At 42.4% G+C, this 14,911-nt stretch overlaps 1 protein-coding gene across 1 annotated transcript; it reads right to left on the bottom strand.

Annotated features, from left to right (window-relative positions):
- Positions 1-10,740: 10,740 nt before the first annotated feature.
- Positions 10,741-14,550, bottom strand: LOC115165948 (serine/threonine-protein kinase pim-1). Its single transcript, XM_029719484.1, has 6 exons — positions 14,130-14,550; positions 13,804-13,910; positions 13,607-13,657; positions 12,893-13,259; positions 12,345-12,521; positions 10,741-12,212 (listed from the first exon to the last, which is right to left on the bottom strand). The coding sequence occupies exons 1-6, from the start codon at positions 14,209-14,211 to the stop codon at positions 12,034-12,036; spliced, it is 963 nt and encodes a 320-aa protein (XP_029575344.1). The 5' UTR covers positions 14,212-14,550; the 3' UTR covers positions 10,741-12,033.
- Between the last annotated feature and the right edge of the window lie 361 nt (positions 14,551-14,911).

Here is a 14,911-nt window from a genome sequence, read left to right as displayed (position 1 = left end):
GCGACCCTAAGCACACAGCCAAGACAATGCATGAGTGGCTTCGGGATAAGTCTCTGAATGTCCTTGAGTGGCCCACCCAGAGCCTGGACTTGAACCCAATCGAACATCTCTGGAAAGACCTGAAAATAGCTCTACATTATGAGGTATTGTGTGTAGATTGAAGAAACAAAAACAATTTAATCAATTTTAGAATAAGGCTGTAACACAATGTGGAAAAGGTCAAGGGGTCTGAATACTTTCTAAATGCACTGTATGTTTGAATATGGTACAATCATAACTGAGTTAACATATTTTGGAAAAGTTTACATTGCACAGTATATACACTGCTCAAAAAAATAAAGGGAACACTTATGCAAATGGAATAGACAACAGGTGGAAAATATAGGCAATAAGCAAGACACCCCCAATAAAGGAGTGGTTCAGCAGGTGGTGACCACAGACCACTTCTCAGTTCCTATGCTTCCTGGCTGATGTTTTGGTCACTTTTGAATGCTGGCGGTGCTTTCACTCTAGTGGTAGCATGAGACGGAGTCTACAACCCACACAAGTGGCTCAGGTAGTGCAGCTCAGAGCATGTCCAGAGCATGGAGGCGCTGCCAGGAGACAGGCCAGTACATCAGGAGACGTGGAGGAGGCCATAGGAGGGCATCAACCCAGCAGCAGGACCGCTACCTCCGCCTTTGTGCAAGGAGGAGCAGGAGGAGCACTGCCAGAGCCCTGCAAAATGACCTCCAGCAGGCCACAAATGTGCATGTGTCTGCTCAAACGGTCAGAAACAGACTCCATGAGGGTGGTATGAGGGCCCGACGTCCACAGGTGGGGGTTGTGCTTACAGCCCAACACCGTACAGGACGTTTGGCATTTGCCAGAGAATACCAAGATTGGCAAATTCGCCACTGGCGCCCTGTGCTCTTCACAGATGAAAGCAGGTTCACACTGAGCACGTGACAGACGTGACAGAGTCTGGAGATGCCGTGGAGAACGTTCTGCTGCCTGCAACATCCTCCAGCATGACCGGTTTGGCGGTGGGTCAGTCATGGTGTGGGGTGGCATTTCTTTGTGGGGCCGCACAGCCCTCCATGTGCTCGCCAGAGGTAGCCTGACTGCCATTAGGTACCGAGATGAGATCCTCAGACCCCTTGTGAGACCATATGCTGGTGCGGTTGGCCCTGGGTTCCTCCTAATGCAAGACAATGCTAGACCTCATGTGGCTGGAGTGTGTCAGCAGTTCCTGCAAGAAGAAGGCATTGATGCTATGGACTGGCCCGCCCGTTCCCCAGACCTGAATCCAATTGAGCACATCTGTGACATCATGTCTCGCTCCATCCACCAACGCTACGTTGCACCACAGACTGTCCAGGAGTTGGCGGATGCTTTAGTCCAGGTCTGGGAGGAGATCCCTCAGGAGACCATCCGCCACCTCATCAGGAGCATGCCCAGGCGTTGTAGGGAGGTCATACAGGCACGTGGAGGCCACACACACTACTGAGCCTCATTTTGACTTGTTTTAAGGACATTACATCAAAGTTGGATCAGCCTGTAGTGTGGTTTTCCACTTTAATTTTGAGTGTGACTCCAAATCCAGACCTCCATGGGTTGATTAATTGGATTTCCATTGATTATTTTTGTGTGATTTTGTTGTCAGCACATTCAACTATGTAAAGAAAAAAGTATTTAATAAGATTATTTCTTTCATTCAGATCTAGGATGTGTTGTTTAAGTGTTCCCTTTATTTTTTTGAGCAGTATACTTACAGAAATAATCAACCTGAGAGAAAATTGGGTTATTTTTTTTCAAACAGTCCCTCACTGTAGATTGGCTTTGTCCTGATATTGTGATGACTCAATCCAAAGGAGCTCCATAGCTGAGGAGTGAATGAGTCATCGATTCTCCATCCATGCAAATACAACACCCTTATTTGACTCTCATTGTAAAACAGGTTTGCATGATGTTGCCTTCCTGAGTTCAGGCAATGAGTAGGCTACTTCATTGACTGAGTCCTATCAGTCCCATCACAAGGCAGACAGCAGCACTTTATGGGGCAAGACAAAAATGGTGGCAAGATGAAAGGTTTCATGGCAGAGATTCCACTTGTGTATCATATTTGACATTATAGACTTTGTTGGAGTTAAAAATACATTGCCTTGCTGTACGATGTTAATATTCAAAGCAGCCACCCACATGTCAATTGTAGTACACACCCAGATTCTCAGAGCTTGCATAACTATGCCATCTAAAGGAAATGTTCTGTGGTTTTGATGATATCTCTACTACAGGCAAATGTTTTCCAGGTAGAGGATGCATACAGATAGAGGGTTAGACAAGTGTTGAGAAATATTTCAGTGAGATAAACCAAAGTGCAATGGCTTAGAAACCACAATACAGTGTGCATTTACAGTAATACCCAGCCCACATGGTCATACAGGTCCTCTCGTTGGGCTTTGGACATATACTGAAGCATGCATAAGCCAATCAGGTATAGTGAGCAAGGATAGGCAGAGGATTACAGAGGCTTGGGGAGCGTGACCCCCATGGCGGGTGGGGAGAGAGGAGGGGCCAGGTTGGCAAAGCTGGGGCCTGGAGAGGGGGCAGGGCAGAGGACCACATGCTGGGCCATCTCTGCTCAAGGAATTAAGATGAGGGCATGCCTGGCTACGTAGGTGTATTTGAATACTTACTAAACAAACAGCCAAAATTTGTGACAAAATTGTCTACCTCTATGTTGTCTCTACTGAAATACAAAAGGCAAACGCTACAGATATGGACTACTAGACCTTCATAAATGCATCTACTTTGCCTTCTGAGATGATTTTAGTAAAGTTCTGATAACAGATTTGCAGACTGAGGCCAGGACCCCCGCGGTATAATCGCCTTTTATTAAACGTAACCTGCTTTCTAGATAAACCCTTAAGAACATAAATCAAAGTTTTTTAGCTTGACTTATAAACAGACTAATGAAATCTGGACCATGTCTCCTTGTCAACTTTGCACACTGCTACTCATGCTCCCGTTTGATTTTATTTATAACAACGTTTCGACCCTTAGGTCTTTATCAGGCATCAATATCCCAGGTGGGGGTGAAAGGTCCTATATATAGGGGCAGTACTCAGTGACATCACTTCCTGAAACAGAAGGTAAAAATATATAACATAGGTTCACAATATTAACATTCAATGTATCAAAATATATGATCATACACAAGGAATGTGATCAATATTTACAGTAATATACACTACCGGTCAAAAGTTTTAGAACACCTTCTCATTCAATGGTTTTTCTTTATTTTTACTAATTTCTTCATTGTAGAATAATAGTGAAGACATCAAAACTATGAAATAACACATATGGAATCATGTAGTAACCAAAAAAGTGTTAAACATATATTTCATATTTGAGGTTCTTCAAATAGCCACCCTTTGCCTTGATGACAGCTTTGCACACTCTTGGCATTCTCTCAACCAGCATCACCTGGAATGCTTTTCCAACACTCTTGAAGGAGTTCCCACATATGATGAGCACTTGTTGGCTGCTTTTCCTTCACTCTGCGGTCCGACTCATCCCAAACCATCTCAATTTGGTTGAGGTTGGGGGATTGTGGAGGCCAGGTCATCTGATGCAGCTCTCCATCACTCTCCTTCTTGGTAAAATAGCCCTTACACGGCCTGGAGGTGTGTTGGGTCATTGATAGTCCCACCAAGCCTAAACTATATGGGATGGTGTGGTGCCTTGACTATCATTAATGTGTTAGACTGTTATTTTATAAAATAATTACATACCACGTTCAATTATTATGCAATTAAATTAATCATATAACAATTAATTTAGTAATCTGGGGCACCACGGGAAAACGTATTTAACGAGTTACTATCTCCCGAATTAAACTCTTATAAGATATATTCATATCTATAGATAACAGCCGCTTATTCATGTATTTTTACCACATATCAGTCTCATTCTGAATGTCATTGACTTCAAATCTGCACGAACCCTAGTCTACATGATGACTCAGCGATAGTTATGGTTTAATTATTTATTTACTAACTAACTAAATAATCACACAGAATTACATAAACACACACACAGGATAGATTATACGTTGATTACTAACAATGCAAAGAAAAGACCCTAGTGGACTAAACCGATATGACGGCTTGTTATACAAAATGCGGATTCAAAAGAGTGGGACAGGGAGAGACAAATATGTTGGTCTGATATGTTAATTCTACACAAAGGGTTTTATGCACCAAAAAAATATATAAAGCATGAAATGAAATGTATGCATTCACTACTGTAAGTCGCTCTGGATAAGAGTGTCTGCTAAATGACTAAAATGTAAATGTGAATGTAAAAGGGGCGTTCCATGATGTCGACATAATGTCTGTACTCACGTGGGTGTGGTCACTGACTGGTTAAGACTTTACATGAAAACGAATACTCTCATTTAGAAGGCTAACATCACATTACATCTTCTCACAAATAGTTTCATATTTAAACATATAACTTCCACAACATTTAGATGTGAATCTGATAACTGGGACGTATACATTTGTAGAGGTACAGTTATTTAGTTATACCGTCCTTCATGATATCACAAAACAACAACTGTTGGACATGGTTATTCTTTAAATATGTGTTTGGATGTTTGGATTACAGAAATATTGTTTCATTATCCAGCCTTTTGATGTTGTAGTTTTGGCGGGAGGAATCTCCTTGTAACAAAAGGTTTCTTTCCCCTCAATCCTGCAGAGCCCAAAGGCAGAGTTTCTAAAAGGTATTTACGACCCTCATAAAACGGCCAACTTCACCCGTCTCCCCCTCTGCGGGAGAGAGAGGGCGGTGTAGAGCAGACTCACTGTAACCTGATCCTTTGTATCGGGTTGCATATGTAGTAATTGCATTATGTAGTAATCTATGTGTAATCCATCCTTTGTGTGTTTATGTAATTTTGTGTGATCATTTAGTTAGTTAGTAAATAAATAAGTCAATTGTGTATCGCTGATTCATCATGGAGACTAGGGTTTATGCAGATTTATAGGATTATGCAGTAAAAATACATTAATAAGTGACTGTTATCTACATATATGAATATATCTTATAAGAGTTTCATTCAGGAGATAGTAACGCATTAAATACGTTTTCCCGTGGTGCCCCAGATTAGCATATGCGGTGATCATCTGTTCATCCATACTGCAACTCACAAACACACGGCGGATGGAACCAAAGATCTCCAATTTGGACTCCAGAACAAAGGACAAATTTCCACTGGTCTAATGTCCATTGCTTGTGTTTCTTGGCCCAAGCAAGTCTCTTATTCTTATTGATGTCCTTTAATAGTGGTTTCTATGCAGCAATTCAACCATGAAGGCCTGATTTACACAGTCTCCTCTGAACAGTTGATGTTGAGATGTGTCTGTTTCTTGAAATCTGTGTAGAGTTTATTTGGGCTGTAATTTCTAAGGCTGGTAACTCTAATGATCTCTACAGCAGAGGTAACTTTGGGCCTTCCATTCCTGTGGCGGTCTTCATGAGAGCCAGTTTCATCATAGCGCTTGATGGTTTTTGTGACTGCACTTGAAGGAACTTTCAAAGTTCTTTACATTTTCTGTATTGACTGACCTTCATGTCTTACAGGACTGTTGTTTCTCTTTGCTTATTTGAGCTGTTATTGCCATTACATTTACATTTAAGTCATTTAGCAGACGCTCTTATCCAGAGCGACTTACAAATTGGTGCATTCACCTTATGATATCCAGTGGAACAACCACTTTACAATAGTGCATCTAAATCATTTAGGGGGGGGGGGGGTTAGAAGGATTACTTTATCCTATCCCAGGTATTCCTTAAAGAGGTGGGGTTTCAGGTGTCTCCGGAAGGTGGTGATTGACTCCGCTGTCCTGGCGTCGTGAGGGAGCTTGTTCCACCATTGGGGTGCCAGAGCAGCGAACAATTTTGACTGGGCTGAGCGGGAACTGTGCTTCCTCAGAGGTAGGGAGGCGAGCAGGCCAGAGGTGGATGAACGCAGTGCCCTTGTTTGGGTGTAGGGCCTGATCAGAGCCTGAAGGTACGGAGGTGCCGTTCCCCTCACAGCTCCGTAGGCAAGCACCATGGACTTGTAGCGGATGCAAGCTTCAACTGGAAGCCAGTGGAGAGAGCGGAGGAGCGGGGTGACGTGAGAGAACTTGGGAAGGTTGAACACCAGACGGGCTGCGGCGTTCTGGATGAGTTGTAGGGGTTTAATGGCACAGGCAGGGAGCCCAGCCAACAGCGAGTTGCAGTAATCCAGACGGGAGATGACAAGTGCCTGGACTAGGACCTGCGCCGCTTCCTGTGTGAGGCAGGGTCGTACTCTGCGAATGTTGTAGAGCATGAACCTACAGGATCGGGTCACCGCCTTGATGTTAGTGGAGAACGACAGGGTGTTGTCCAGGGTCACGCCAAGGTTCTTAGCACTCTGGGAGGAGGACACAAGGGAGTTGTCAACCGTGATGGTGAGATCATGGAACGGGCAGTCCTTCCCCGGGAGGAAGAGCAGCTCCGTCTTGCCGAGGTTTAGCTTGAGGTGGTGATCCGTCATCCACACTGATATGTCTGCCAGACATGCAGAGATGCGATTCGCCACCTGGTTATCAGAAGGGGGAAAGGAGAAGATTAATTGTGTGTCGTCTGCGTAGCAATGATAGGAGAGACCATGTGAGGATATGACAGAGCCAAGTGACTTGGTGTATAGTGAGAATAGGAGAGGGCCTAGAACAGAGCCCTGGGGGACACCAGTGGTGAGAGCACGTGGTGTGGAGACAGATTCTCGCCACGCCACCTGGTAGGAGCGACCTGTCAGGTAGGACGCAATCCAAGCGTGGGCCGCGCCGGAGATGCCCAGCTCGGAGAGGGTGGAGAGGAGGATCTGATGGTTCACAGTATCAAAGGCAGCAGATAGGTCTAGAAGGATGAGAGCAGAGGAGAGAGAGTTAGCTTTAGCAGTGCGGAGAGCCTCCGTGACACAGAGAAGAGCAGTCTCAGTTGAATGCCCAGTCTTGAAACCTGACTGATTAGGATCAAGAAGGTCATTCTGAGAGAGATAGCAGGAGAGCTGGCCAAGGACGGCACGTTCAAGATAATATGGACTTGGTCTTTTACCAAATAGGGCTATCTTCTGTATACAACCCCTACCTTGTCACAACACAACTGATTGGCTCAAATGCATTAAGAAGGAAAGAAATTCCACAAATTAACTTTTAAGAAGACACACCTGTTAATTAACCTCTCTAGGGTATGTGGGACGAAATCGTCCCACCTACTCAACAGCCAGTGGAATCCCGTGGCGCGTTATTCAAATACCTTAGAAACGCTATTACTTCAATTTCTCAAACATATGACTATTTTACACCATTTTAAAGACAAGACTCTCGTTAATCTAACCACACTGTCCGATTTCAAAAAGGCTTTACAACGAAAGCAAAACATTAGATTATGTCAGCAGAGTACCCAGCCAGAAATAATCAGACACCCATTTTTCAAGCTAGCATATAATGTCACATAAACCCAAACCACAGCTAAATGCAGCACTAACCTTTGATGATCTTCATCAGATGACACCCCTAGGACATTATGTTATACAATACATGCATGTTTTGTTCAATCAAGTTCATATTTATATCAAAAACCAGCTTTTTACATTAGCATGTGACGTTCAGAACTAGCATTCCCACCGAACACTTCCGGTGAATTTACTAAATTACTCACGATAAACGTTCACAAAAAACATAACAATTATTTTAAGAATTATAGATACAGAACTCCTTTATGCAATCGCTATGTCCGATTTTAAAATAGCTTTTCGGCAAAAGCACATTTTGCAATATTCTGAGTAGATAGCCCAGCCATCATGGCTAGCTATTTTGAACCCCACCAAGTTTGGCCCTCACCAAACTCCGATTTACTATTAGAAAAATTTGATTACCTGTTCTTCGTCAGAATGCACTCCCAGGACTTCTACTTCAATAACAAATGTTGGTTTGGTTCAAAATAATCCATAGTTATGTTCAAATATCCTCTGTTTTGTTCGTGCGTTCAAGACACTATCCGAAGGGTGACGAAGGGTGACGCGCCCGACGCGTTTCGTGACAAAAAAAATCTAAATATTCCATTACCGTACTTTGAAGCATGTCAACCGCTGTTTAAAATCAATTTTTATGCGATTTTTCTTGTAAAAAAGCGATAATATTCCGACCGGGAAACCCTGTTTCAGTTCAAAGAAAAACCCTGTTTCAGTTCAAATAAAAACATGGTGTCGCCTCGTGCACGCGCCTCAGTCTCATGGTTCTCTGATCGACCACTATCCAAATGCGCTACTGTTTTTCAGCCAGGGGCTCCAAAGGCATCATTCACCGGTTTTCCGCCTTCTGAGAGCCTATGGGAGCCGTAGGAAGTGTCACGTTACAGCAGAGATCCTCAGTTTTCAATAAAGAGAGTGTAGAAGCCCAAGAAATGGTCAGAGAGGGCACTTCCTGTAAGGAATCTTCTCAGGTTTTTGCCTGCCATATGAGTTCTGTTATACTCACAGACACCATTCAAACAGTTTTAGAAACTTTAGGGTGTTTTCTGTCCAAAGCCAATAATTATATGCATATTCTAGTTTCTGGGCAGTAGTAATAACCAGATTAAATCGGGTACGTTTTTTATCCGGCCGTGCAAATACTGCCCCCTATCCCCAACAGGTTAAAGTGTATTCCAGGTGACTACCTCATGAAGCTGGTTGAGAGAATGCCAAGAGTGTGCAAAGCTGTCATCAAAACAAAGGTGACTACTTTGAAGAATCTCAAAAATAAAATATATGTAGATTTTTTTAAACACTTTTTTGGTTACTACATGATTCCATATGTGTTATTTCATAGTTTTGATGTCTTCACTATTATTCCACAATGTAGAAAATAGTCGAAATAAAGAAAAACCCATGTATATCCATACAATATTCAATTAGGATAAAAAACACAATAAATGTAACATTTTTAAACTATAAAAACAGTTTTAAATTGAACTCCTCGTTAAGGCCAAGAGGAGACAGTGTGGAGTCAAAACGATTCCCTTTGAAGAAGTTTCCTCTTAATGTCCCCTCCCCAGCGTGACATCTTGACCATTTCTATTCCAATATATCTCAGAGAGCTAATAGGATGTTTAGCTTGTACAAAATGAGCAGCAACCATATTTGTTGTCTCACCTGTCCATGTATTTCTGCGATGCACACTGATCCGGGTCTTAATGCTTCTATAGGTTTTCCCTGTGTAAGACAGACCACAATGACATTTCAACATGTAAACAACATTGGTGGACATGCAGGTAATCAGGCCTCACATTTGTACGTGCAACTACATTGAGCACACTGGCCACATTTGTAATTACCCTCTGGAACCTTCTCCAAGAAAGTTTCCCTTTTCTCTGGTGGATAATCAGATTTGACCACAATGTCTCATGTTTTGGGGTCTTTTAATGACCATATGTGGGGATATTTAAAGATGAGTTTCAATTGTGGGTCAGTATCAATAATGTACCAATGCTTCCTGATAAAAGCCTTCCCTAATGGTGAGTATTGGGTCAAGCATGAAGGGACATGTTCTGCCTTTTCTTTGACTTTTGGTTGAAGGCTTTCCAACTGTGTTAGTCCTTCAAAATGATCATTGGCATGTTTTACCCAATTATCTTTGTACCCTCTTTCCTTAAACCTTTGTGTGAGATCTGTTTCTAGTAAGAAGCACCAGAGCCGCATATTCTTCTGATGCGGCTGAATTGACTTACAGGACGTGGATGAAAGCTGTCACCTCTAAGGAGGGTGTTCCTGTACGTGGGTTTCCTATAGAGATTTGTAGAGGGAGCTTAATAACCATCGCATCCAAGAGTTCTTCCTGGGTCCCTTTATAGATCACGGAAATGTCATCCAAATATCTCAGAATTAGGAGATAGGAGAGAAAGGGGTTCAGGTCTTGATTCAGTACCACCTGTGGTTTGGAAGAAAAAGTCTCCTCTGAAGAGAAAATAGTTGGAGGTTAGTACCAGTTCAGCCAAGTCCACAATACAATTGGTGTTGGGTAGAGCATTAGGGGGCGTTCATTGAAGTAGAACTTCAGGGACTCAGCTGATGTACGAAGGGCTATATAAATAAATTTGATTTGACTCTAGGCCGCCCTGATGGGGGATGTTAATATATTGACTGGTAACATCAAAAGTACACAGAATGGTCAGGTACATTGTCCATAGATTTCAAAAGATTAATCAAATCAAGTCTCTAGTATACGTGGGGAGAGAGAGAGATCACCCAGGGTTTCACAAAATGGTCTACAAAGGTAGATATCCTCTGTCAGAGATCCATTACTACTCACAATGGGCCTGCATGGCATCATGCTCTTGGGAATTTTGGGGAGTATATATATATATATATATATGACAGGTGTGGTTCACCTACAACTCCAGAAAGTACCTGGATGTGCGCATGTTCGTCAGCTTTTGTCCTTGTCAACTTTGACATCCGGTAATGGTCTACACGCCACTTCTTACACACGAGAGTTGAGCTATGTGAACTCTGAGCAGGTGTGGAGCAGTGGTGGTAACTTCTTGTTATTCATTCATGTCAATCTAAGACACATCTGAAATATGATATGGTTTTAAGCTATTTTTTCTCTTGTGTTTGTAGTTGAAATACCAGGCTCATGGTAGACATTATCTCCTGAAGTAAAACAAGTTGGTCAAAAGTCAAGGTAACAAAAATATTTATTGAAATCGTATAAAAATAGTGAACAATTTACGATTCTAATTTGAATGAAAACAAAACAATCCAAGCCGCAACAAGAGGTGAAAACAATGTTGATGTATGACAAACACACTTGCTTACTCAGAACATTGTCAATACATCCAAATCAACAGCAGACAAATAACTAACAGTTACCATCAGGAACTTTCAACATACATTCAAATGGAAGTGCTTTGAAGGTTATTTACACACACACACACACACACATATATACATACACATATCTGCCATAAATATGGTCAAAATAGTTAAATAATATATGGGCCCTTCAACAACTGTGGAATGAAATATACAGCTGAAATTCTCTATAAATAAATAACAATTTCCACACAGCTCGAGTGAAAAAAAAAAAAAAATCACAAATATTATTCACAATAGCCTTATTCCTAGCCTGTGAGGTGAAACAGAGACATGTTTACTGAAACAAAAAAAGCATTTAATATTTTAGTGTGGAGCTTTGCATTGCAGTGTGCATTCACATCTGGGTGAGTGGTAGTTGTGTGTAGACAGGCGCTAAAAGCTCGGAGGTGGATGCAGGAAACTGAGGTAAGTCTTCCGGTTTTTGTTTGCAAAGGTTTGTGTGTACTATAGGAGGTTCTCTGGCTGCTGTCGATATTGGAAAATGGCAAAGTCTTTACTGATCTAGTCCTATAAGACAAAAGCAGGAAATAAAACCTTGTAAAGTAAAAAAATATATAAAATAAATAAATAATAATAAAAAAAAAGATATGTTGGCTTCATGAAATTCAAGTATTTCCAGGGTCCTCAACAATCTGACACACCAAAGGCACTTCGATTTGCTCCTCTTTGCTTCCTCTGACACCCACTCATCAGTGAGGCAGGGCAGAGTACAATGGCTGGTTGGTAGCTAGCTAGTTATGTAACAAAGACTGTCCACTTGTTCATGCCTTCAGCAGAACAGATCACATGAGTAGGGATGGACTTCGTCCTTTCTGGTGTACATACTCTCACACCACAGCCAATATTACAGAGCAAGTCCTTCGTCGGGGTGAGAATAGCTTTTGATATTACAGTGCCCAATTAAGTAGCCATTAAGGATGTTTGGTTTTCATGAAGTCCAAAAGGAGAGTGAACAGGTGGGATCTGGCCACAAGAGAAAGAGGGAGATATTTAAATAAAATGTAACGTCCTTCTGTATAGTCCATATTGTCTTTGGTGTACAGCCACGTCAGTCCTCTGTGTTCTACTAGTCTGTCAGTGCAGTGATACAGTCATTAGGCCACCACGGTGGTGAAAGCAGTAGGCTCGTGACTGATGCTGTGCAGTCTGATCTCTGTGCTCTGCTCGGCTGAGGACACTGTGCTCTGCATCCACGGGTGATTGATGATGTCCTCAAACGATGGCCTCTCAGCAGGCCTCAGGGACAGGCACAACTTGATCAACTGCTGGCACTCTGGAAGAACAATGGGGATAATGGTTAGTCAGTGCTTAGACTGGTCACCCAATGACTAATACATGAGCAATATAGTCCACCGGTGTAGCTTATTAGGTTTGAGGATGTTTTGTTCCAGTTATTGGGGCTCACCTGTGGAGATTCTTCGTCTGAAGAGCACCTGGCCTTGTACAATCTCCTCGTCCTGCTCAAAGGGGATATCTCCACACACCATGTCATACAGCAGGACACCTAAAGACCAAACTGTTGCTGACCGCCCATGGTACCGATGGTATTTGATCCATTCAGGTGGACTGTACACTCTAGTGCCTATTGATAGAGAAATAACAATAATGGTTCAGTTCAATGATGTGCTCAATTTCTATGAAGAAATACTAGCACAGAACGCTTTCAAAAATGGACACACAAAACTAATATTAAGTACTGATTTAATAAATCTGATTATATGGATTAAACATTGATAAATAATCACTGCGTGCCTTCTATTGAGGTCAAGCGCCAGTGAGCTTGACAGTAGGTGTGTGTGAGACAGTGTGTGGGAGGAGAGCCTGACATGTGACAATGTTTATAAACTTTGAGTTGTAAAAATGCGCTTTCCCTCCAAAGGGTGGCGCCAAAATCAACACCCAGCTAACCACTAACACGGACGATGATTAGAGTATATCAACGAGGATGCTTACCATCGAAGTCGGTGTAAACAGTGTCTTTGAGCAATGCCCCGGATCCGAAGTCAATAAGCTTCATTTCGCCCGTCTGAAGATCAATGAGGATGTTTTCATCTTTGATGTCCCTGTGTACAACCCCACAGTTGTGGCAGTGTCGAACGGCTTCAAGAACCTGACGGAAGAAGTTCTTTGCCAGCTCCTCTGGTAAAGCACCTTTCTCAGTGATGAAATCAAAAAGGTCCTTGACCTTCTCCGGCCGCTCCATGACAATAATAAAGCTGTCAGGTCGCTCGTACCAGTCCAGCATCTTTATCACGCCCCGAGCTCCATTTCCAACTTTCTTCATGAGTAGAACCTCCATGGGGACACGAGAGCCATTTGGCTGAAAATAAAATTGAAATCTGGTTAATTTCTGCCGCCAATTGTGGGAAGGCAATAATAAACGTGTCGTACCCCACGAATGATGCAGCCCCCCGGGCCAATTGTGATATGGCATGTGACCAACTATAGCTCCCGCCTTGGGTCAAACAGTTTCATTTTGTATGATGCCAGATCTTTATGGCAATATGCATCATTCACCAGTTTCATTAAAATCGTGCCAGTGCTGTCTTGAGATATCGCGCGTGACGAACTAATGTACGAACGAATGGAACCAGACCCACAGTCCCCTGGACAACAACATACTATACATGTCTCTAAACTAAAATGCACAACCAAAAGCATCCTTACCAGCTCTCCCCAGTGTGAGACCCGATCCTTAGCCACGTGTTTGACAGCAACCTGTGTGGGGAAAAAAAGCATCAGATCAATTAAACCTGATATTAGAGACGAGAAAATATGCAAAGATATGAATTGATTAGCCAACTTGTATTTAAAAGATATTTAAAGAATGCGACTGTTGACAATAAAATGTGAGAAATACTAACCAGTGCTCCATCTGAGATTCTTGTGCCGGAATACACCGTTCCAAAACCGCCACTTCCCAGCACAGAGCCGACCTGGTAAAGCTTCTCGAAAGGATCCCTCTCTTTCCCTGTAAATATACAACAACATAAGATTAATACAACTCTTCCACACAGTTAGTGTAATGTTACATGTGTGAATACAAATAATTGAAATACCCGAAAGGGAAACGGTTACTGTAGATTAGTTAAAATGAAAAATACAATATTGGTAGCCTAGTAGCAAGGTAGCATAATGTTACTCGTTAGCTAATAGCGAACCTCCATTTACAAGACAAGCGTCATCTAACCTTGGTGAACTTGAAGCTGGATTTTCGCCGGCATATCAACGGTGGAGATATGAGCGAATGAGTTAAATTTAGACAGCAGCATTCCTGTAATCCACGAAATTGGACGATTTACTCTGCAAATATTCCGATGTGGGATCCAGTTGAACTATATCTGGCGCGTGACCCACGTTGCTGTAGGAAAAAAATGCGGCACCAATCCTCGTCTCATCCGGGTCTTGCGAAGACTCGTTATTTGGTCCTCAAACGTAAACGACTCCGTATCCAATGAGTTGAAATATCGAGTACCCTAATAATACAATATGACTATTGATATACTGTACAATTACTTGTAAACAGTAAGCCAAATTGTAAAATGAAAAGAAAAACAGCTCCTCGCGTTTTGCTAGGACACCGGCTCTTTGAATTTGAGGAAGGGCAGGGGAAGGACAAATATATATCCATAGTAAATGGGAGTAGCCACCACGAGTTCTATCGTCATTCTGTTCTCCGCCCACCACGCAGTCTCCACCAATGGGAACCATTATAGACTTTACAAACTCACGTCAATCATATAATAAAAATAAAGGATAACGTGTAACCGGCTGGACTAGCCGTGGCGGGAATTAAAACGCGCCAAAAGAAGCCACATTTTCCTGCAGTTTAAAAGTAAACGCAAATTGAAGATCTAGGTGGGGCTAACCACTTGAATGAGAGATGCAGTTTGCCCGTTAATGCGTGGTTACTTGCTGTTACTCAGTTATATTGTTTCATGCTTCAGTCTTTGGTGCAACATAGTTTTGAAA

The sequence above is a fragment of the Salmo trutta genome, chromosome 28, assembly GCF_901001165.1.
Source record: "Salmo trutta chromosome 28, fSalTru1.1, whole genome shotgun sequence".
Classification (NCBI taxonomy): domain Eukaryota; kingdom Metazoa; phylum Chordata; class Actinopteri; order Salmoniformes; family Salmonidae; genus Salmo; species Salmo trutta.
The sequence above is the reverse complement of the archived record's forward strand: the minus strand, read 5'-3'. Positions and strand labels throughout refer to the sequence as shown.

Excerpts from the sequence above, each read along its gene's own strand:
- LOC115165948 (XM_029719484.1), bottom strand. The coding sequence starts at position 14,211 with ATGCTGCTGTCTAAATTTAACTCATTCGCTCATATCTCCACCGTTGAT. Across the intron at positions 13,911-14,129 it reads CCAGCTTCAAGTTCACCAAG|GGAAAGAGAGGGATCCTTTC; the intron begins GTTAGATGACGC and ends GTATATTTACAG. Across the intron at positions 12,213-12,344 it reads CAGACGAAGAATCTCCACAG|AGTGCCAGCAGTTGATCAAG; the intron begins GTGAGCCCCAAT and ends TTGTTCTTCCAG.